At 34.1% G+C, this 25,712-nt stretch overlaps 1 protein-coding gene across 1 annotated transcript in view; it reads left to right on the top strand.

Annotated features, from left to right (window-relative positions):
* The window catches only part of slc12a5a (solute carrier family 12 member 5a), a 35,350-nt gene that overhangs the window by 5,720 nt on the left and 3,918 nt on the right, over window positions 1–25,712 (top strand). Inside the window, exons 2-16 of the mRNA XM_073852610.1 lie at window positions 5,689–5,743; window positions 6,209–6,339; window positions 10,891–11,138; window positions 13,691–13,902; window positions 15,006–15,173; window positions 15,559–15,657; window positions 16,618–16,675; window positions 17,146–17,320; window positions 17,461–17,579; window positions 19,751–19,849; window positions 19,936–20,055; window positions 20,617–20,721; window positions 21,986–22,154; window positions 22,274–22,469; window positions 25,463–25,632. Of these exons, the coding sequence (XP_073708711.1) occupies window positions 5,689–5,743; window positions 6,209–6,339; window positions 10,891–11,138; window positions 13,691–13,902; window positions 15,006–15,173; window positions 15,559–15,657; window positions 16,618–16,675; window positions 17,146–17,320; window positions 17,461–17,579; window positions 19,751–19,849; window positions 19,936–20,055; window positions 20,617–20,721; window positions 21,986–22,154; window positions 22,274–22,469; window positions 25,463–25,632 (2,124 nt within the window). The remainder of the gene's footprint in view (window positions 1–5,688; window positions 5,744–6,208; window positions 6,340–10,890; window positions 11,139–13,690; window positions 13,903–15,005; window positions 15,174–15,558; window positions 15,658–16,617; window positions 16,676–17,145; window positions 17,321–17,460; window positions 17,580–19,750; window positions 19,850–19,935; window positions 20,056–20,616; window positions 20,722–21,985; window positions 22,155–22,273; window positions 22,470–25,462; window positions 25,633–25,712) is intronic.

Genomic DNA, 25,712 nt, shown 5'->3' with positions numbered 1-25,712 from the left:
GTTAACATTAGTTAAAAACATTAGTTAACATGAATTAATAATGAACTGCACTTATACAGCATTTATTAAACTTTGTTCATGTTAATTTTAACATTTACTAATACATTATTAAAATCTTGTTAACATTAGTTAATGCAGTGTGAACTAACATGAACAAACAATGAACAACTGTATTTTCATTAACTACCGTTAATGAAGATTAGTAAATACAGTAACAAATGTATTGCTCATGGTTAATTCATGTTAGTTAGTACATTAACTAATGTTTAATTAATTAACCTTATTGTAAAGTGTTACCGATATTTATTTATAGATATTTATTTTTATGAGTAATGTATTATGCTTTTCACAAAAATATTAGTTAGCACAACTGTTTTCAAAATTGACAATAATCAAAAATGTTTCTAGAGCAGCAAATCAGCATATTAGAATGATTTTTGAAGGATCATGTGACACTATAGACTGGAGTAATGATGATGAAAATTCAGCTTTGCATGAGAGGAATAAATTATATATTACAAAATATTTACATAAAAACTGTTATTTGAAATTGTAATAATATTTCACATTTTTACTGTATTTACTGTATTTTTAATCACATAAATGCAGCCTTGATGAACATAAACATTCAAAAAAATCTTGTTTTTTTTTAACAGAAGTCTATGTGCACCCCACACATTTAAGTACAACTTGAAATCCATTGATGGTGAAATTGTTTATTTGCATTAAGTGTTCATTTTATTAGATATTTATTTTTATAAGTAATGTATTATGCTTTTCACAAAAATATTAATTAGAAATTACAGTAAAAATTACAGTACAACAGTAGTGTATATGCACCTCAAACATTTAGATATTTAAAATCAATGTGTACAGTATATTTAGCAAATCCATTGATCCTGAAGTCTAAGACTAACTTTATTAGATATTATTTATTTTTAAAGGTAAGTGGCCTCATTTATAAAACAAAAACAAGATTGATGGTGAAACATATAACTTACTGCATTTAACTGAGTTGGGTGATTTACACACGTTTGTTTTTTTCTTGCTTCCTGAACACTTGTTCAAGATGTTCATTAGCATGAATACAAATAATACTGCAGAATAAAACGATAACTCTGTGTCATGAATCCCTTCATAAATGTCAACTACGCAATATGTAATCTGTCAGAAAATGGGCCATTTATTCATTCACGATCTTTGGGTTGGTTGTCATAGTATCTGTTTCATTTTATTGGCTCTCTCCGCTGAAGGCAGATGGTGCGATTGGCTGGAGAAATTAGTTTAAGCAGCCGGTGCCCTGTATCGTCCAATCAGAGGCTGCAGCCAGCATGTGATTAGCATATGGAGTTCTGCGATGATATGAAGAGTGTTTCTGAATTGCCATTGGCCTTGTGTGTGTGTTTGTGTGGGTGGAAATGGACCAGATCTCACATGAGTCTCAGTTATAGTCAAGATAGAACACTTAGTGTCAATTAGTGTCTTATCAAACTGTCTAAGAGAGAAAACGGCTGATTATACACTGATTCAAAGCTAATGAACTAACACACTTGAATGTATTGCTCAAAGGTTTTTCTTTTATAGTTCATGGACTTTATTCTATCTTTCTGGGCTTTCATTTAAGCATTAACTTTGTCATAGATGTTTCTCTTAAGATTACTGTGTTGTTTTTCTTAGTCTTTATTTGCTCTTCATTTAAACGTGTTGTGTAGAAGAAATAATTCACACGGTGGATTGGAAATGATTTTGGTTTGCACAGTTTTGTGTTTGTGTGTATGCGTCTGTCACGTCTCTCTGAAAGTGATGTATGGGTTCACACATTTTCACATTTTCAGCCACGAGATGTCTGGTGCATTATAGTGATTTTAACACAATTTTAAGAGTGTCTTTAGGCAAATAATGAGGAACACAAAAAGCAGATTCGTCTGAAAATGATTCTCCCACCTAGTAACATAAAGTAATGTCTCTCTCTCTCTCTTTCACTCTCTTTTTCTATAAACACTCATTTGCTTCTGTCTGTTTGTTGCGTGACACTTTCTAAAGAAGCGTCAGTCTGACAGCATCAGCTCGTTCCCTTTCCTCCAAAATAGATACATTTGCATTTCTGGAGACAGTTCAGTGCTGATTTAAAGATGGCTTTAATCTCCAGGACATTTTACAATTGCCTTGGCTCAGTGTGGTGCTATAAGGAGACGTCTCGTCCTTTAAGAAGACAGAAGAGGTTTCAAATAAGAACAGATTTATTCTGGTACTTCAGTTCTGCTAAATTGCTTTAATCAAGGCAATCTGACACAACTATAGATCAACACTAAACACCTTCCTGCATTCACAGTCTACTGCTTTGCTGTTTCAAAGATCTATCTATCTATCTATCTGTCTGTCTGTCTGTCTGTCTGTCTGTCTGTCTGTCTGTCTGTCTGTCTGTATAGCGTCCATCCATCTATCCAAGTGAATCAGATGTTGAACTACTCTGAATGATTCGGTGAATCCACATCTGATTTACTTGGAATAATAAGACTGATTCAAACTTTTAACTTCTGTGAGTCTATCTATCTACAGGTCCTTCTCAAAAAATTAGCATATTGTGATTAAGTTCATTATTTTCTGTAATGTACTGATAAACATTAGACTTTCATATATTTTATAGATTCATTACACACAACTGAAGTAGTTCAAGCCTTTTATTGTTTTAATATTGATGATTTTGGCATACAGCTCATGAAAACCCAAAATTCCTATCTCAAAAAATTAGCATATCATGAAAAGGTTCTCTAAACCAGCGGTTCCCAATTCCAGTCCTCGCGACCCACCGCTCTGCACATTTTGTGTGTTTCATGCATCGCTTCCGACGTTTGTTCTATTCCAACGTTACTGCCCTTCGAAGTGGACATCACAGGATATTCCGCCTTTATTCATTAGTTCGAAGCGAGCGTATGTGTTCCATTTGAAGGTCATTAAAGCGTGCGAGACGTAAATTTAAAATGCATTTATTTACAGATGCACTTATGTCACACTTCTCTAGTAAGTTTCATCTGTGTGAAGACGCTACATGCGGTGGCGTAGCGCAAATATGTGAATGAATGTTTCGAAGTATAGTAAACAGATTGCCCCGCTTAGGGAGCAGGGAGCAATGAACACTGTGCAGGGACCATGTCAATCGGATCGCAGTTCCTGCACGGACCTCACTTCTAATGAGCTGGTTATCTGAATCAGGTGTGTTAACTAAGAGAGACATGCAAAATGTGCAGAGCGGTGGGGCGCGAGGACTGGAATTGGGAACCGCTGCTCTAAACGAGCTATTAACCTAATCATCTGAATCAACTAATTAACTCTAAACACCTGCAAAAGATTCCTGAGGCTTTTAAAAACTCCCAGCCTGGTTCATTACTCAAAACCGCAATCATGGGTAAGACTGCTGTCCAGAAGGCCATTATTGACACCCTCAAGCAAGAGGGTAAGACACAGAAAGAAATTTCTGAACGAATAGGCTGTTCTCAGAGTGCTGTATCAAGGCACCTCAGTGGGAAGTCTGTGGGAAGGAAAAAGTGTGGCAGAAAACGCTGCACAACGAGAAGAGGTGACCGGACCCTGAGGAAGATTGTGGAGAAGGACTGATTCCAGACCTTGGGGGACCTGCGGAAGCAGTGGACTGAGTCTGGAGTAGAAACATCCAGAGCCACCGTGTACAGGCGTGTGCAGGAAATGGGCTACAGGTGCCGCATTCCCCAGGTCAAGCCACTTTTGAACCAGAAACAGCGGCAGAAGCGCCTGACCTGGGCTACAGAGAAGCAGCACTGGACTGTTGCTCAGTGGTCCAAAGTACTTTTTTCGGATGAAAGCAAATTTCGCATGTCATTTGGAAATCAAGGTGCCAGAGTCTGGAGGAAGACTGGGGAGAGGGAAATGCCAAAATGCCTGAAGTCCAGTGTCAAGTACCCACAGTCAGTGATGGTCTGGGGTGCCATGTCAGCTGCTGGTGTTGGTCCACTGTGTTTTATCAAGGGCAGGGTCAATGCAGCTAGCTATCAGGAGATTTTGGAGCACTTCATGCTTCCATCTGCTGAAAAGCTTTATGGAGATGAAGATTTCATTTTTCAGCACGACCTGGCACCTGCTCACAGTGCCAAAACCACTGGTAAATGGTTTACTGACCATGGTATTACTGTGCTCAATTGGCCTGCCAACTCTCCTGACCTGAACCCCATAGAGAATCTGTGGGATATTGTGAAGAGAAAGTTGAGAGACGCAAGACCCAACACTCTGGATGAGCTTAAGGCCGCTATCGAAGCATCCTGGGCCTCCATAACACCTCAGCAGTGCCACAGGCTGATTGCCTCCATGCCACGCCGCATTGAAGCAGTCATTTCTGCAAAAGGATTCCCAACCTAGTATTGAGTGCATAACTGAACATAATTATTTGAAGGTTGACTTTTTTGTATTAAAAACACTTTTCTTTTATTGGTCGGATGAAATATGCTAATTTTTTGAGATAGGAATTTTGGGTTTTCATGAGCTGTATGCCAAAATCATCAATATTAAAACAATAAAAGGCTTGAACTACTTCAGTTGTGTGTAATGAATCTAAAATATATGAAGGTCTAATGTTTATCAGTACATTACAGAAAATAATGAACTTTATCACAATATGCTAATTTTTTGAGAAGGACCTGTATATGTTTGTCTTTCTATTCGTCCATCCATCCATCCATTCATCCAAGTGAATCAGATGTGGAACTACTCTGATTGAATCAGTGAATCAACATCTGATTCATATGGATTAATCAGAATGATTCAAACTTTTAGCCCCTGTGATTCTTTTTGAATGATTCATTTAAAAGAACCTGTTCATGTGAATCATTTGCTCATGTATCAGAGTGTTTGTTTTTTTACTTTTGGGAACACATCCATCCATCCATCCATCCATCCGTCCATCCGTCCATCCGAATCAGATGTTGAACTACTCTGATTGAATCAGTGAATCAACATCTGATTCACTTGGATTAATCAGACTGATTCAAACTTGTAACTTCTGTGATTCTTTTTGAATGATTCATTCAAAAGAACCTGTTCATGGGAATCATTTGCTCATGAATCAGAGTGTTTGTTTTTTTTACTTTTGAGAACAAATCTATCTAACTATCTGTAGCGTCAATCCATCCATACAAGTGAATCAGATGTTGAACTACTCTAATTGATTCAATGAATCAACATCTGATTCACTTGGATTAATCAGACTGATTCAAATTTCTAACTTCTGTGAGTCTTTTTGAATGATTGGTTTAAAAGAACATGTTCATGTTCATCTATCTGTCTGTCTGTCTGTCTGTCTGTCTGTCTGTCTGTCTATTCGTCCATCTATCCAACCATCCAGGTGAATCAGAGCTTGATTCGCTGAATTGATCAGAGTAGTTGATACAGTGATTCTGTAAGTCTTTCCTAATGATTCACTTAAAAGAACCTATTCATTGGAATCAATTGCTCATGAATCAATGTTTGTTTGTTTTTACTTTTAAGGACAAAACAAATTCTTGTCATAATTTTGTGCACAATCTCGAAAATCTGAATCAAATTTGTGTTGGTAGTTGTATTACTGATGTATCATCCTGGCATTATTATTAATTCTAATGCATTTAAAATGTATTTATTCAACCACTCATCTTTTCTCTCCTTTGGTGTGTTTTCTTCTAGACAATGCTCACTGCCATCTCCATGAGTGCCATTGCCACGAACGGCGTAGTGCCAGGTAAGCGAGCCCCTGCTAGAGCTGAACATGTGCATGTGGGTCGTCTTGGCAACAGGAAGCGGTCACCGTAGCAACAATAACTCTAAGCAATGAGCAGACAGCAATATCCTCAAAGCTGTATTTATGTATTCATAATTGGCTGAGCGTGTCCTGTCCTAATGACCGCCTCGATCTCATCTCCTGATTGGAGGAGAGCAGAGGTGAGCCGAAATTGCCGGGTTCGGTTCCCCGTCCGTTGTTCATCAGCAATAAGCTGCTATTATCTCTATAGTGCTAAAAGCCTCTCTATAAGCATGCTTAATATTTCCCAAGAAACAGGAAGTTGTAATTGTGGGTTTTATTGTGCTGTTTTTCTGAGCTGTCAACATCAGAATGCTTCAGTAATATCCCTGCAGATCGTCACTTCCTCAGATTAAATAGTAAATTCCTCAGATTTCCTGAATGGGTTTTCTGTTTGTTTAACAGCTGGAGGATCCTATTACATGATCTCTCGTTCGCTGGGCCCTGAGTTCGGTGGAGCTGTAGGCATCTGCTTCTACTTGGGCACCACCTTCGCTGGAGCCATGTACATCCTGGGCTGCATCGAGATCCTGCTGGTGAGATGTATAACCTGTGTGTTTTTTGTGTGTCTGATTTAGTCGCAGTATGTAAGTCACTTTTTCTCTTCACACAACCAACTTTCAGACGTAAATTCTCATTCAAAATGCACTGAAACTACCAAAACACTTTGCACATGTCTCAAATCAAGTCGGGTGGAAGGTTGTCACCTAACAAACACATTTTGTCACTCATCAAACACTAACAACAGGTAGCATTACACATTGTTTTCTTTTGTAATATATATTGTTTAAATTCAGAATTCATTGCCATATATGTCGACTGATCATTACAGTACAAAAATATTACGTTTCTCCTTTTGTATAGATGATAATGAAACTGTAAGACCGACACCTGTGTAGGTGTTCATCTACATCTAATTGTTTTTATAGTATTTTTTTAGATTTAGAATATCGTACAATATGTTATTGCTGTAAAATGCAGCAAATTTCTGCCTTGCTCAGTTCATGTTTTGAACTTAAGTTTAACAGTTTAAGAATAAAGTATGTAAACATGCAAAATGGCCTGTAGGTATGGAGTTTTGGCAGTGATTTGCTGCTGCTCTGCTCACTGTGTCAAGAGTTTTGGTCTTTCAGGCTAATTTTTAATGCATTATTATGTCATGTCTCCAATTTGACCGAATATTTTAGAGAACAGGAATAGTTTACTCCAAAAAGCAAACTCTGCCACTTACTCTGTATAAACCATATGAAAGAACGACTTTGAATGTTCACCATGCATTGGAAGCGTACTGAAGCAAACTGAATAAATGAAGCATCATAAAATCCATAAAGTCCATACAACTTGCCCTACAGCATAGCTGTCAAATCTCATTCATGCTTCTGCATATTGAAACCTGGTGCATTACAGTACATGCAGTACTTAGAAAGATCATGATTTTGCTTTAGAATAGCTAATAATGTTTTGTTTTTGTTTTTAAACTTTAGAACATTTTTTATAAAATTTTGCAAGCATATTTTAAGTATTGAAATACATTAATATTTAGCAATATCATATTTATATTTTAATTCTTTATTATTTTATGATATTGCTGATATTTATTATTTATGATATGGCTTCATTTTTTTCTAAATAATATTTAATATGATATTAGTTATATTAGGTATAGTTGCCATTATTTGAAAATTATGTGATAATTTCAGCCTCATGTTGTTCCAAACCTGTATTACTTTCTTTCTGTTTTGAAGAATGTTGGTAACCAAACAGTTTCTCACTGACTTTCATTGTATGGACAAAAAACTATGCAATCAGTGGGAACCAAAACTGACAATTCTTTAAAAACACATTTCTGGTTTGATCTTGAACCTTGAACCTAAAATTGAATCTGTTTCTCACACAAACCTATTGCATGGGTTCAGAAGACATTTTAATATAAAGCATAAGTTGTATGGACTACTTATGGCACTGGTCACTATTATGCTCATATTACTGGTCTCCTTTTGTGCCTCATGAGAGAAAGAAAACGAAATATGTATTTGGAATCAACGTCTCAAAACTGAAATCATGCATCTAGATGTGTTTTTAAAAAGTTTTTCATGTCTTGTAGTTCATCACTCTTTTATTTTCTCTCTCATCCTGCTTTCCTCCCCTCCTCTTCGAGCGAGTAATTAAGTAATTATGCAGAGTCTGCGTTTAATTGCGCCGCTGATGAGCACTAGAGTGTCCTCGGAGCCTCGCTCGTCTCGTGTTTTAAGACACGTGTTCTCGGCTGCTCATGTATCTTCTTCAGTATTGCTGGTCGGGGGCTCGAGTCTGTCTGACTTCTGGGTTAATTCTTTCTTCCGGGGGAACATAGGCTTAGTGCCCATTGTCTGTGCAAAATCTTCACCGCTCTCAGAGATCGGCGGTCCACTGCATGCTGATTTGAGCGAGAGCTTTATCCAGCCTACGGTTGAGAAGGACACTAAGACGTCTATTTAAAGTGAGCCGGCGCTTTGAGATTAAAGCCGTATTGTGTAACCCAGCAGATATTATAAAAATGAACAGGTCACCATAGCGACTAGCTGATCAGATGTGTATGTGTGTGTTTCAGCAACACTTATTTGCTTCTTACATGCAGATCACGCAGTCTGTGAAGAGCACTGAATCCTAAGGGAACACCACCAGTTAATTTTTTTTAAACTAATAATAGAAAAATTTAATTTAAAATTTTTAACAAAAAAGTATTTACACTTTTTTTAAATATATACATTTGAATTTATTTATATTTAAATAATGAGTTATATATATATATATATATATATATATATATATATATATATATATATATATTATATAAATAATTGTTTTAAATCTACTATATGGTTTATATGACCTACAAAATTTAAATATTTAAATATATACAGTTGAAGTCCAAAGTTTACATGCACAATTATTTTACCAAAATAAGAGAGATCATACAAAATGCAAGTACTGACCTGAATAAGATATTTCACATGAAAGACATTTACATATAGTCCAGAAGAGAAAATAATAGTTGAATTTATAAAAATGAACCTATTCAAAAGTTTACATACACTTGATTCTTGTTACCTGAATGAACCACAGCTGTGTTTTTTTATTTAGTGATAGTTGTTCATGAGTCCCTTGTTTGTTCTGAATAGTTAAACTGCCTGCTGTTCTTCAAAAAAATCCTTCAGGTCCCACAAATTCTGTGGTTTTTCAACATTTCTCTGTATTCGAACCCTTTCCAACAATGACTGTATGATTTTGAGATCCATCTTTTCACACTGAGGACAACTGAGGGACTCATATGCAACTATTACAGAAGGTTCAAACACTAACTGATGCTCCAGAAGGAAACGATGCATTAAGAGATGGGGGTGAACACTTTTTGAATTTGAAGATCAGGGTAAATTTAACTTATTTTGCCTTCTGGGAAACATGTAAATATCTTCTGTAGCTTCTGAAGGGCAGTACTAAATGAAAGAAATATGATTTTTAGGTAAAAATAGAAAAATGTACACATCTTCACTCTGTTCAAAAGTTTTCACCCCCGGCTCTTAATGCATGGTTTTTCCTTCTGGAGCATGAGTGAGCGTTTGAACCTTCTGTAATAGTTGCATATGAGTCCCTCAGTTGTCCTCAGTGTGAAAACATGGATCTCAAAACCATACAGGCATTGTTAAAAAGAGTTCAAATACACAAATAATGTTGAAAAACCAAAGAATTTGTAGGACCTGAAGGATTTTTCTGAAGAACAGCAGGCAGTTTAACTGTTCAGGACAAACGAGGGACTCATGAACAACTGTCACTAAACAAAAAAACACAGCTGTGGATCATTCACAATATAAAAAATACAATATTAAGAATCAAATGTATCTAAACTTTTAAATGGGGTAATTTTTATAAATTCATCTATTATTTTCTCTTGTGGACTATGCAAACATCTTTTACGTGAAATATCTCATTCAGGTCAGTAAAAAAATAACATGCATTTTGTATAAACCTTCTTATTTTGGTAAAATAATTAACATTTTGCAGCTTCTGTAAGGTGTATATAAACTTATATATTTATTTATAGATTATTTAGATGAGATGCTTTTTTCTAAAGCGGAATATAATAATATATATATCTTTATTCTTTGGGCTGAATTATAACACAGACATGATCTTGATATACTGCATAAGTTTTCCAATAATTTCTCACGTTTATCTGTCTTATAAGAGGAAAAATATGAAACAGTTTAATGAACGATGCAATATATTGTGCTTAAAGCGGTGAAACGGAGCATATGCACCCAAAAGTTTATGGCGTTGAATATAATTTAGGTCAGGCCACTAATAAAGACTAATGGTGAGCCATTTGCAGTATTAATTCCACGCTTGACTAGTTCAATTAGCGCTCGTAGAAGCGAACTCACGCTAGTCTGCTTTACCGCCTATGTCATTGTGAATCTCACTCATCTCTCGTTATTTTCTCCCCCTTTGTCTGTTTGATATTCTTTGGCTCTTTTGCAGGTTTACGCTTCTTTTTAGACCTACCTTGTTTGTTTGATGAGGTTTGTTTGCTTTTTCTGACATTTAGACCTTTAACCCTACCCATTTTTGCTTCTGTATTATATTTAACTGCTCAGTTTCTGCTATAAACTTTAGACTGTAAAATAAGGCAACCAGCTAGTTTGTTTGACAGATTGATGTCAGACAAAATATGAACTACTTTTGGTAGGAAAAGCACAGGTATATAGCATATACTAGTATATATTTATATTTTATTATATTTATAATGGCAGGAGACATACGGCATCAGACGTTTGTATCTAAAAGTACATGGAAGTTCATTTGTTGGCTGTGCAAGAGATTTTTTTAAATGCACACAAATAATATGAGTAATTTATTCTTAGAGAGGCAGTTTAACAAGCAAAAAGTGAAATAATGAGGACAGCAGGGTCAACGGCATCGCTAAACATGCAATATTAAGTGCCAGGAAAGTTATTTTATCACACTATTATTTTGTTCTTTTTTGCTTTGCTTTTATCCGTTCAATTCATTTTTCCTCTTTCCACCTTATTTTTCCCCTCCTCTTTCAGGTGTACATCGTACCACAAGCAGCCATTTTTAAGATGGAGGGTGTGGAGGGAGCGGAGGCCGAGTCCGCAATGCTGAACAACATGCGTGTTTACGGCACGCTTGTGCTCAGCTTCATGGCCATTGTGGTGTTTGTAGGAGTGAAGTACGTGAACAAGTTGGCGCTCCTCTTCCTCGCCTGCGTCATCTGCTCGATCCTCGCCGTCTATGCTGGAGTGATCAAAACCGCCTTTGAGCCTCCGGTCTTCCCGTATGTACCTCAACAATCACATATATGCAGTGCTTAATTAGAATTTTGATTAACAAGTGCATTAAATCGTGACAGTGCATGCGTGCATACGAGATAGAGCAAGCGCTGGTTTATGTAGATATATTTGGAGGTTTTATATTGGTCCTCAACATATTTTTTACCAATCAGCTTTTTTAAGCTCAAAATTGCTCTCATTGATTGGTGCTTAGTCCTTAACCACTCTCTTCAAACGTGCACCGCTGCAAAACATACAATGGTGTGAAAAAGTGTTGGCCCCCTTCCGGATTTTTTATTTTTATTTTTTTTTTTGCATGTTTGTCACACTTTAATGTTTCAGATCATCAAACAAATTTAAATATTAATCAAAGATAACACAAGTAAACACAACATGCCATTTTTGATTGAAGTTTTTATTATGAAGGGAAAACAAAATCCAAACCCACGTGGCCCTGTGTGAAAAAGTTTTAATACTTAACAACTGGTTGGGCCAACTTTAGCAGCAACAACTGCAATCAAGCATTTGCGATAACTTGCAATGAGTCTGTTACAGCGCTGTGCAGGAATTTTGGCCCACTCATCTTGGCAGAATTGTTGTAATTCAGTCACACTGGAGGGTTTTCGAGCATGAACCACCTTTTTAAGGTCATGCCATCTCAATAGGATTCAGGTCAGGACTTGGACTAGGCCACTCCAAAGTCTTCATTTTGTTTTTCTTCAGCCGTTAAGAGGTGGATTTGCTGGTTTATTTTAGATCATTATTTTCGCTTCAGCTTCACAAACAGATGGCCAGACATTTTTGGTATGATGTTCTTTTTCTGAACTGCTGTGTTACTTTTACACCAGATGTAATGGGACACACATCTTCCAATGGTTCAAAGTTCAACTTTTGTCTCTTCAATCCACAGAGTATTTTCCCAAAAGTCTTGGGGATCATCAAGATGTGTTTTGGTAAAACTGAGATGAGCCTTTATGTTCTTTTTGCTCAGCAGCGGTTTTCGTCTTGGAACTCTGCCATGTAGGCCTTTTTTGCCCAGTCTCTTTCTTATGGTGGAGTCATGAACACTGACCTTAACTGAGGCAACAGAGGCCTGCAGTTCTTTCGATGTTGTTGTGGGGTCTTTTGTGACCTCTTGGATGAGTTGTCTCTGCATTCTTGTGGGGGGGAGGGGGGCACGTTTTGACAAAGGGCCATGTGGATTTGGCTTTTTTTTCCCTTCATACATAAACCTCTTTAATTAAAACCTGCATGTTGTGTTTACTTGTGTTATCTTTGATTAATATTTAAATTTGTTTGATGATCTGAAACATTAAAGTGTGACTAACATGCAGAATGTTTAAAGAGAGTGTAAAAATATCAGAAAATTTTTCAAATCAATTAAAACATTATAATGTGTAGACATTATAAACACTAGACCTATAATGAAACAAAACAAAGCGAAACAAAGCGAAACTGAAAGTACCAGAGGCATTGAACAAATCCAAATGTTTTAATATTCGCAATGTATTGAAATGATAAACTAGGCCTGGCGCGATCGAATAGCTAAAACAAATACTTTTTCATTTAAAATATATATTTTCAAATATTTTTTGTGATTCAGATAAGAGTAGAGAAAATTCTACTAACGCAAAGTGTTTACTTTTATTTTTGCACACACAAAAACATTTGTGCTTTTGTAAAATAAAGCAAACAAACAGGATGTACGTTCTTTCATCTCGGTTCTCCTTTTTCTTTCCGTGAACTTGTTCGCCTCACATCTGTTTTAAATTTGTTAATTATTTAAGTCAGATATATTTCACATATTTATACCTTTTATATATAAACTATGACTGCATTTTATTTTTATGATAAGGCTACATTTTCCATCTTCTGCAACCTATTTTTGACCCAGGGTTTGAAAACCTGTGCCCTGACTGTAGTTAGGTTCATGCAGAAACTTGTAAATTATGTTCTTATAGCTACAGGTAGTTTAGTGACGTCATTGACATTGTAAATGTCACTAAAAGTGAAATTTACAATGTTGCAAAAAAAATTTTTTTTTTTTTTTCAAATAAATGCTGTTCTTTGGAACATTCTGTTCATCAAAGACTCTTGAAAACAATGTATCAATGGTTTTCACTTAAATATTAAGCAACAAAACTGTTTTCAACATAAACAATAAGAAGTGTTTCTTAAGCAGCAAATCAGCATTTTAGAATGATTTCTGAAAAAAAATTGGTTTGATCGCATTAATAAATTACATTTATAAAATATGTTCATACAGAAAGTAGTTATTTGAAATTGTAAGAATATTTCACAATATTAGTTTTTATTAAATGCAACAATGCAGCAAAAAATAAATAAATTATATATATATATATATATATATCATTGAATGTTCCGGGAAAACGGAAGTTGTATTGTTAGTGTTGGTCACAGTGCCTTTTAACTGCTGTTTTGGATCTGGCAATTATTCATTTACAAATTAAGCACTGCATATATGGCATATATCTAATTAAAGCTGTCATTTTTTGTTGTTGTTTAGAAATGATTGAGTTTGAAATGATTTCCACAGAGTGTGCGTGCTGGGAAACCGGACTCTGATTTGGAAAGGCTTTGATGTTTGTGCCAAGGTCATCGAGAGAGAAAACGCCACGGTCACCACCCAACTTTGGCGGCTCTTCTGCGACTCTGAGTTCCTGAACGCCACCTGCGACACCTATTTCACCAACAACAATGTCACGGAAATACAGGGAATCCCTGGAATTATGAGTGGCGCCCTGCGTGGTAAATACAGCTGCAAAATGACATATAGTGCTAATTATGTGTTTGGGGTCAGTAAGATGTTTTTTGGAAAGGAAGAAATAAATAAACACTTTTTATTCAGCAATAATGCTTGGCAAATAAACTAAAAGTGACATTTACAATGTTGCAAAATACATATATTTTTCAAATAAATGCTGTTCTTTGGAACATTCTGTTCATCAAAGACTCTGGAGAACAATGTAACAATGGTTTTCACTTAAAAAAAAGCAACACAACTGTTTTCCACATAAACAATAAGAAGTGTTTCTTAAGCAGCAAATCAGCATTTTAGAGTGATTTCTGAAGAAAATTTTGCTTTGATCGCATTTATAAAGTATTTTCATATAGAAAATAGTTATTTGAAATTGTACAAATATTTCACAATATTAGTTTTTATTAAATGGAAATGCAACCATATGTATATATTATATATGTATATGTTTTTAAACATATTTCAGAATTTTCAAAAAATGGCCATAAATTTGCTAAAAATCTATAAATATATTTCTGTAAATTTATTTTCTACCAAAGTATTTTGGTCATTCTTGTATTTTGTTATATTTTAAATACATTTACAAAAAAAAAATTACAATTATTACATTTCAAAATATATATTTCCTTCCATATATTTCACATTTGAAGAAAATCTTTTTGTTGCCTCTAACACATGTGAACATACAACTTAAAAAAAAAAAAATAATGAATAAAGACTAAATTTAGGATGTAAAAACTGAAAATGTATTTTCTTGCAACTGAAATACAATTTGAAATATATTTTAGTAGCTTTTGAAGCTTGATAGTAAATATATTTTCAATAATTTCATTAGTTTAAAAAATATATTTGATTGAGCACCACTGTTTACAACTTATATTCAGCATATTTAAAATAGATTTTGGCTGAGAAAAAAAAATATTTTGGCATATGGCTCGAAGAGCATAAACATTAAAAATCTTACTGACCCCAATCTTTTGAACACTAGTGTACCTAAAATATTCAGTTTTATCATCATTATTGTTGCTCATATTCCGGGTCAGTTATCTGAACAAGCCCCTGCATTAACTAATTTTCCCTGTTTCTCCTCCAGAGAATCTCTTTGGGAATTATATGGATAAGGGTGCGTTTATTGAGAAGGTTGGATTATCCTCCTCGGTTGAACCAGATTCCATCCCGACCAACACCAACCGCTACGTGCTTGCCGACATCACCTCTTTCTTCACCATGCTGGTGGGCATCTACTTCCCCTCCGTGACAGGTAAAGTCAGACCTGACAGCCCTGATCTCATCCATCATTTATGATTATGAAAATTAACCTCGTGGATCAGAATGCATAAGAATATTCTGCACTCTTAAAATAGGGGGCTTTTCACAGCAATGCCATAAAATAACCATTTTTCTCAAGAACCTTTTTTTTTTAATATAAAGAATATTTTAAATCTTTAAATCTAAAGAACCTTTTTTGCATCGGAAAGGTTCTATGAATGTTAAAATGGAGCTATAGATTCAAATAAAGCACTTTTCTTTGTAAGAGTGTTTAAAAGTCTGAATATTCCACATTTAGAATTCAAGTGAAGTCATCAAAGCTGTGAAATAACCAGCAAACATTGTATCCATTCCATAGTCTATGTTGTTTTGAACAGGTATCATGGCTGGATCAAACCGATCTGGTGATTTGCGGGACGCCCAGAAGTCCATTCCCATCGGCACCATCCTGGCCATCACCACCACCTCCATCATCTGTATCCTCTCATGTGTAAACACACAGCGCTCCACCTGGTGGACATGGCCTGATATAACACCCTCCAGCAAAACAGGAGATGATATTAGCGATCAAATATCAAATGACTCATTTTAATGATTCATTAGAGTCAGTTTGCAAAAAATCTCTATCAAAATGTTTATTTACAGAATTATTACAGTAATGAATCCTGTGTATGCTGTGAACTGCCCACATTATTCATTAAAATGAGTCTTCTCAATTTTAATATACAGTAAGCCTGGTAATAAATCCATGGAATAGTCTCAAACCTGCTAATAAGTTAAAGGGGTCCTATTATGCTTTTTCACTTTTTGAATTTTAGCCAGTGTGTGATGTGTATGTTTGGGCATGAAAAAACATCTACAAAGTGACAAATCTCAAAGTCCACTCCAAAGGGAGATATTTAGTTTTTTAAAAATCCCTTTGCAAGAACTACAACAAACGGCTCCTTTGGACTACAGCGTTTGTTTTTCGCATGCTAGGATGTCATAACGCGTTCATTCAAATGATTTTGTCTACGAAAATTCAGTAAATCCTCCTTTAACGATCCAATGTGTTTTTGCGAGACAAATATCCATATTTAATATGTAAGAATCACTTTAATCTAGCTTTTGCAGTAGTACAGAGAACTTGCTGCTTTGGAAAGAGGCATGGCAGGACTGAAATGCCGCCTAAGTTGTTAGCCCATTGCAACACAGTGGGAATGCTAACCAATCACAACACATTTCATTTTTCGTAAGGCGTGCCTTTATCAAACCCGGAACTAATCAAGCCATTTGTGCAAGCCTGGGGAGAAAGCTATTGTAATAATGTAAATTCTGTGAAAAATAATGCGTTTTTTGAACCACCGAGTTCTAGTGCACCACCAAAACTATTTAAAGACTTTGTAAAAGAGCATAATGTCTATCAAAAAATAATGTTCTTTAACTGAATTATTCAGACATGTCCAGCGTGTTACTGTTTGGTTCCTGCATCGAGGGATCGGTACTGAGAGATAAGTATGTTATTCACTTTATGTGCTTTAAACATTTGCTTGAGAAAATACAATAGTATTTAAATGTATGAGGTTGGTAAGAGTCTCTTTTGCTCACCAAGGCATCAAAAATACAGTAAAAACAGTAATATTATGAAATATTTTTACAATTTAACATAACTTTTTTCAATGTGGATATGTGTTAAAATGTAATTTATGACTGTGATCAAAGCTGAGTTTTCAGCATCATTACTCCAGTGTCGCGTGATTCTTCAGAAATCATTCTAATATGCTGATTTGCTGTTTAAGAAACATTTCTGTTTATCATCAATATTGAAAACAGTTGTGCTGCTTGATATTTTAATCCCTTACGATAAGTTCAAAAGAACAGCATTTATTTGAAATATAAATCTGTTGTAACATTGTCCATTGTCTATTGTACACCAAACTATTAAATGGTAGGATAATTTTTTGTGTTTATGTTCGTGTTTTTAGGTTTGGTGAGGCGGTCAGGGGTAATCTGGTGATCGGGACACTGGCGTGGCCGTCGCCCTGGGTCATCGTCATCGGTTCCTTCTTCTCCACCTGCGGTGCAGGACTTCAGAGCTTGACAGGTGCTCCGCGTCTCCTACAGGCCATCGCACGAGACGGCATCGTGCCGTTCCTCAGGGTGAGTGTGCACGCATGTGATCAGTGTTTAGTCTTTGACTTTCAGCATAAGGTCAGATTCACATTGAGGCTTGTTCTAGCCAAGAGCTGCAAGCATTGACCTTGCATTTAGCTGTTCATGGGCATGTGTGTGTGTTGCAGGTGTTTGGACATGGAAAGGCAAACGGGGAGCCCACCTGGGCGTTGCTCCTGACCGCGTGTATCTGTGAGAGTGGGATTCTCATCGCTTCTCTGGATAACGTTGCTCCGATTCTCTCCATGTAAGAGACGATACAGATATACGCCAGCCCCAGAAAGTGTTTGCACATTTAAATCACATGTAAAAATGACTGAATGTCATTGCAATAGATAAATTAAGTTGCCTTCTCCTGTTATTGTCAACTAAAATTAAAACTATTAAAAAAAAATTGATAACTGAAACAAAGCTAAATAAAAAATATAAATATAAAACATTTAAACCAAAACTTAAATGGAAATTATAATACAAATTTAAATTAAGTGGGATCCTCCTGTTTTGTTATTTTTAACTCAAATGAAATCTATTCAAAAATGTTTTTGTCAACTGAAATAAAGCTAAAATAAAATGAAAAATATATAAATCTAAAATATTTAAACCAAAACTTAAATGGAAATTATAATACAAATATTTAAATTAAGTGGCATCCTCCAGTTTTGTTATTTTCAACTAAAATTAAAACTATTCAAAAAAAATTTGATAACTGAAACAAAGCTAAATAAAAAATATAAATATAAAACATTTAAACCAAAACTTAAATGGAAATTATAATACAAATTTAAATTAAGTGGGATCCTCCTGTTTTGTTATTTTTAACTCAAATGAAAACTATTCAAAAATGTTTTTGTCAACTGAAATAAAGCTAAAATAAAATATAAAATATATCAAAATAAAACAATTTCACCAAAACTTAAATGGAAATTATAATACAAATATTTAAATTAAGTGGCATCCTCCAGTTTTGTTATTGTCAACTAAAATTAAAACTATTCAAAAAAAAAATTGATAACTGAAACAAAGCTAAATAAAAAATATAAATATAAAACATTTAAACCAAAACTTAAATGGAAATTATAATACAAATTTAAATTAAGTGGGATCCTCCTGTTTTGTTATTTTTAACTCAAATGAAATCTATTCAAAAATGTTTTTGTCAACTGAAATAAAGCTAAAATAAAATGAAAAATATATAAATCTAAAATATTTAAACCAAAACTATAATGGAAATTATAATACAAATTTAAATTAAGAGGTATCCTCCTGTTTTGTAATTTTTAACTCAAATGAAAACTATTACAAAATGTTGTTGTCAACTGAAATAAAGCTAAAATAAAATGAAAAATATATAAGTATAAAATATTTAAATCAAAACTAAAATGGAAATTATAATAAAAATTTAAATTAAATGGCATTCTCCTGTTTTGCTATTGTTAACTAAAATAAAACTATTCAAAAATGTTTTTGAAACAACTGAAATAAAGCTAAAATAAAATATAAAAAATATAAATATGAAATATTTAAACCAAAACTTAAATGGAAATCAGAAATGTTGCTGTCAGCCTACTGAAATAAAATATGTTGAATGATATGTTGGAGTAAAATAAGAACTAAAAGTACTAAAGAACACTGAAATAAAAATAAATTAAAGGTAAATAGAAATATAAAAATAAAAAAAACACTCAAAAACACAAATAACTGAAACGTAAAAACCAAAATAAAAAAAGACAAAAATAAAGGTAAATAGAAATATTTAAAAAATAATAACTGAAATATAAAAACTAAATGAAAATTCATTTTAATATAACTATTAATTTAATTATGTGTTTTGTAATTATATATATATATGTGTGTGTGTGTGTGTGTGTGTGTGTGTGTGTGTGTGTGTGTGTGTGTGTGTGTGTGTGTGTGTGTGTGTTTATATAATAGACATCTATATTAATATATTTAACAAACAAAAATATTATTTACCAAAATGAATAAAACTACAATTATATAAGATGGAATATATAAAAAAACTAATTCTAAATATTATTAAATACTATAATAGTATATAAATAATACTAAAATAACAATATTTCAGCTTTATTTTAATTAACCAAACTGATTTTAAATAATTCATAGTTTTGTTTTTTGTAAACAATAATTCTGCATTAACTATCAGCATGATCCACTAAACAGACATTTTTTATTAGTATCATGTTTTAGCATTTGAAACCTCTATTTGTTACTTTTTTTGCTTGAAAACTGTGGGATTTTGTTTTGAATAAATGTTATTTAGTTTAATATTTTTAATTTAAACCATCACTTTTAGACATTTTAAGTGTGGTTTAAGGGTTCAAACATTTGCGACATAATCCCGGATGTCTGTTTCTGTTTATCGACATTAATGTGTTTGTTTCTCTCGTGTGGCTGCAGGTTTTTCCTCATGTGCTACATGTTTGTCAATCTGGCCTGTGCTGTTCAAACTCTGCTCAGAACGCCCAACTGGAGACCGCGATTCAAGTTCTACCACTGGTGAGCTTCGGAGCATCTCGTCATGCCGTTTGCTGTGGCTTTACTCGTATTTGTACGCTAACGTTTGCCTTCCTCTTTTCCAACAGGACTCTATCCTTCCTTGGCATGAGCCTTTGTCTCTCGCTCATGTTCATCTGCTCTTGGTACTACGCCATCGTTGCCATGGGAATCGCCGGCTGTATCTACAAGTATATCGAGTTCCGAGGGTAAGTGGATTGTGACCCGGAGTCGGGGGAGACCGGCGGGCCGGAAAACCAAGAGATGGATTAGAATTGAGTTTTAGGCATTTGACCTGTCAGGATTTTTAGATCCCTCATAATCCGCTCTGCCAAGAACAGCTGAAATCTGCTCCAGGATTTGATTAGTTTAGTGCCTTTCCTTTGGAAACACTTCCAGAGTCAAGACGAACAGTGACCCGAGTCTGTCGCCGGAAATTAAAGAAGAGACGAAAATTGGTGGCAGGATTATGGAGTCTGAGTCGGTGTGGGGATTTGAGCATTTAATGCATACTACGCCGTGTATACTGCAAACTTAAAAACAGAAGCAGTTTAAATAGCAGTATGCATATGTTGTAGTCATCGTTTTATATAAATATGAGTCCAAAAATTTGTCAAAATGACTGGTTTTGTGGTCCAGGGTTACATTTTTGGTATAGAGAGTGCCTATTTTTTGCCTATGGCTGTGGATGTATATGCAGTAATATGTTAGAATGGCATTATGAACATAAATAGATGAAAACGCGTGTGTGTCTGTGTGTGTGCTGACAGGGCGGAAAAAGAATGGGGTGATGGAATAAGAGGTCTGTCCCTCAGCGCGGCTCGCTTCGCCCTTATGAGGTTGGAAGAGGGACCACCGCACACCAAGAACTGGAGGTGAGTGCAAATAAGTACAGATTACATATATATCATTTATAATATTATTTAAGCATTTATATTAATAGATATAGAAATATATGTTTATATTATTATATAAAAATTGTTTACATTAACTTAAATTAATTAATTAATAATGAATTAATAAATTAATTAAATAAATTCAAAAAAATATAAAAAAAATTAAATTAAAATTAAATTAAAAGCTAAAAACTTTTAAAATAATAATAATACTAATAAATAATTAAATAAATGGAAATGTTTCCTTGTCAGCTCACCGGGAAAAGACAATTTTAAAAAATAATATAATAATAAAATTATTTGAAGAACTGAAATAACTAAAAGTAAGACTGAAATAAAAATATAATGAAGCTAAATAGAAAACAAACACACACACATATATGTATGTGTATGTGTAAATGCAGACTTGGTGACATATATGTATGTATCACCAAGCCAAAATGTATTTATTTATTTTAGCTATTTAAATATCTTCACTATTTAAAATAACTGATTTCTATTTGAATATATTTTAAAATGTAATTTAAGCTACATTTTCAGCATCATTACTCCAGTCACATGATCCTTCAGAAATCATTCTGATATGCTGATTTACTGTTTTAGAAACAATTATTATTATTATTATTATTATTAATTTTTAAAACAGTTGAGTACTTTTATTCAGAATTCTTTGATGAATAGAAAGAAGCATTTATCTAAAATAAAGAGATAACATTATACACTATACCATTCAAAAGCTTGGAGTCAGTATAATTTTTATAGAAATTGCTACTTTTATTTAGCAAGGATGCTTTAAATCGATTAAAAGTGTTTTCAACATAATACAAATAAATGTTTTGTAAGCAGCAAATCAGAATATTATATATATTGGAATGATTTTTGAAGGATCATGTGACACTGAAGACTGGAGTAATGATGCTAAAAATGAGGCTTTGAAATCACAGGAATATATTACATTTTAAAATATATTCAAATAAAAAGCAGTTATTTTAAAAAGTAAAAATATTTCAAATTTTACTGTTTTTGCGTTACTTTGGATCAAATATTACGCAGGCTTGGTGAGCAAAAGAGACTTCTGTAAAAAACATCTCACTGTTCAAAAGCTTTTGACTGGATGTGTATGTTTCTTCATATTAATATATTTTTAATGTAGATATTTGTATTTTATAGATTTATATGTATTCATGCTGAATTTTAAAGTTACAATATTCATATTTTTATTCCTCCTGTTCATTCTCCTCAGACCTCAGATATTGGTCCTGGTCAACATGGATTCTGAGCTGAACGTGGAGCAGCCGCGTTTGCTGTCTCTGACCAGTCAGCTGAAGGCTGGGAAGGGTCTGACCATCGTGGGCACAGCGCTAGAGGGAACCTACCTGGAAAACCATCCTCAGGGACAGCAGGCTGAACAGGTGACATTCACACAGACACAACATGACTAGTAAACTACCTACTTAAACAGCGTTGGAACGTGATTTGAACATTTATTTCGGTTTTAATGTAATTTCCCACTTTGTTTTGTGTCTCAAAGTCTCTGAGGAAGCTTATGGAGGCAGAGAAGGTGAAGGGTTTCAGTCAAGTGGTCATCTCTTCTAACATGAGGGACGCCACGTCACATCTGGTCCAGGCCGGAGGGTTGGGTGGTCTTCAACACAACACTGTATTGGCCTGCTGGCCCCGCAACTGGAAACAGGCTGAGGATCATCAAAGCTGGAGAAACTTCATTGGTAAGAGAAAGACGCTCCATTTTTTCCAGTTCACTCTTGTTTAAAGGCTCTTTATTGGCATCTGGTTCCATGAAGAAGCTTCAATATCCATTGAACCTTTACATTGTACAAAAGGTTCTTTATAGCTCTTTAGATTTTTAAAATGTTCTTCACACTAAGAAAATTGGTTCTTTTTAAGAACTGTTCCATGAAAGGTTCTTTGAGGATCCGAAAATGGTTATATCATGGTAAAAAAACACCTTTTGGATCCTTTTTTAGAACCCTGTTTTTAGGGTTTTGGAAAGAATAATCCAGGGCCGTGCAATTAATCGAAATTCAGTTTCAATTTCGATTTCGGCTTTTAACGATTATGAAAATGCAATAATCGAGGTAAAGTAATTATTGCTCCCGATTCTGCCTCCTTTCCAGTGGTGCACGTTCGCTCCTCTATAAAAGCCCAATTTCACATGCAAATCAGTCAAATCCTGTAACGTGACTTGCATAAAATGGGACGTGCTTAATTTATTAATGTTTATTTGATGTCGTGTTTTGAAATGCACGAAAGTGTTCTGTGTTACGTTCAGAGACGTAAAGTGATGCATACCTTAATGGTCAAATACATGCAAATATATGTCAAAATGATTATTTGTGTAAACCTTCAACTTATGTCTCAAATTAACGTAAACAGTTGAGAATGAAAATGCATGTGTAACAGTATATCGGATCCGTGCAGCTCTTAGGTAATATTCCTGCTGCCGTCTCTGTACTTAATGTTAATCATACAACAAAAGACAAAGACAAAATCACTCACACTTTTGTAGTTTGTATAAGAAACAAAGCATGTTTAACTCTTACAGTGAGGACTATGCTGTCGTGTTAAATATAATCGTGTTAAATAATCGTGATTACAATAATGACCAAAATAATCGTGATTATTATTTTTGCATTAATCGAGCAGCCCTAGAATAATCACAAATGAGATCTCTTTGATTGCTCAGTTGTTTATCCTAAACACCAATAAGATTAAATGGAGACTTCTCAAACTGTGCTCAGATGTGCAAAAATACCACAGTCTGCAAACAAGAGTTCCAAGATCTCAATATGACCTCAAACATTTCTCATTAAATGATGCTGCTTTTCAGATTCATTTCATAGCTTTATACACTTAATGTGTGATAACTATTGACTCTTTTGTGCCTACTTTTTATTCCTAAGGATTTTGAGTAGACACACCTATGACAAAGTTGCTGTATAAAACATAACTGAGCCGTATAATTTTCCTCTGGCTTTATAAGATTGAATTTACACCTCTTGAATCTGTATGTAAGGTTTAGCACGCTGTTTTGCACTGTGGCAGCTGTTAAAGTCATTACATCATACGTGTTTGTGTGAGTCTGGCGTGTGTTATCGCAGCTAAACTATGAGTGCTAAAGCAGCCAGACTGAGCAGGTGCAGCTTTATGTCTCACGCCACAGATGTTCACTTGTGTGAATTTTAAGAAGGAATGAGCGATGGTTTAATTCATCTGAGTTGGAATGGATCCCAAAATAGTTACGGAAATAGTACTGCCGAATACAAGTGTTTAATTATCAGCTGATCCGTCTCAGGTATTGATTCAGTGTAAATACAGTCAGTTAAGTATGGGTGGGATGAACAAAATCTTAAGTCTTGATATGAATGAATGTATATCACTGTAATGGTATCTTTGACAATATAGCTCATTTAACTAAAAATACAGTCAGAATATGTGACCCTGGACCACAAAACCAGTCATAAGGTTAAATTTTACAAAACTGAGATGTATGCATCACATGAAAGCTCAATAAATAAGCTTTCTATTGATATATGGTTTGTTAGGATAGGACAATATTTGTCTGCGATACATCTATTTGAAAATCTGGAATCTGAAGGTGCAAAAAAATCAAAATACTGAGAAAATCACCTTTAAAGTTCTTCAAATTAAGTTCTTAACAATGCATATTACTAATCAAAAATTACATTTTGATATATTTATAGTAGGAATTTTACAAAAAATCTTCATGGAACATGATCTTTACTTAATTTCCTAATGATTTTTGGCATAAAAGAAAAATCAATAATTTTGACCCATACTATGTATTTTTTGGCTATTGCTACAAATATACCCCAGCGACTTAAGACTGGTTTTGTGGTCCAGGGTCACACATGGTTTATATTGTACAAAACCAAATGATAATTGCGTAATCTAATAAATTAGTATTTTCTAGTATTTTCACTAGTTAAAAAAATGTTTTTTGCTGTAGTGTGTCAGTAGGAAATACTGACCACCACTCTATAAAAAAAAAAAATGCATTTACATACATTTATTGTTATTTATTTATTCCATGCACATGATATATATTTGCATTCTATTATATTTGGATATGTTATATTGTATTTTAAGTAGTTATTATTTTAATTATATTAATCAGTTATTTAAATAATTATATTAATTGTTTTTTAGTTTGTTTGTTTTTTAAAGAAGTGTCTTGCTCAGTCTTATGCTCATTAAGGCTGTTTATTTGTTCAAAAAATACAGTAAAATTAGTAATATTCTGAAATATTATTCCAATTTAAAATAACAGTTTTCTATTTGAATACGTTGTAAAATGTAATTTATTCCTGTGATGCAAAGCATCATTACTCCAGTCTTCAGTGTCACATGATCCTTCAGAAATCATTCTAATATGCTGATTTATTATCAGTATTGGGTTTTTTTAATTATAACCTGTGATACTTTTTTATAGATATAATTTAATTTAAAAAATTGATTTAATTTAAAAATAAAAAATAAAATATATTTTACTACATATAATCAAATATTTTTAATTAAATATGTGCTTCGTAGAACTTCGTGAAGTTTGATGCACACATCTGAAAACCTTTCAGATTATGCATAACAAATAAATAAGCCTGACATAAAAAAAAATCTAAAATCAGTAAAAATGATATATTCATAAGTGTAAATAATAAATATAAATGTGTCTTCATTACAGAGCTGGTAAGAGAAACCACCGCTGCTAGTAAAGCCCTGCTGGTGCCTAAGAACATCTCGGCCTTCCCATCAAACGGAGAACGCTTTACCGAGGGTCACATTGACGTGTGGTGGATCGTACATGATGGAGGCATGCTGATGCTGCTACCCTTCCTCCTCCGCCAGCACAAGGTACATCCTTCAACTCTTCATTTCTGTCAGAATGACATATAGTTAAGTCACAGCAGCTCACATGTTGATATGTGTGGATG

The sequence above is a fragment of the Garra rufa genome, chromosome 12, assembly GCF_049309525.1.
Source record: "Garra rufa chromosome 12, GarRuf1.0, whole genome shotgun sequence".
Classification (NCBI taxonomy): domain Eukaryota; kingdom Metazoa; phylum Chordata; class Actinopteri; order Cypriniformes; family Cyprinidae; genus Garra; species Garra rufa.
This window is presented reverse-complemented; position numbering and strand designations above follow the sequence as displayed.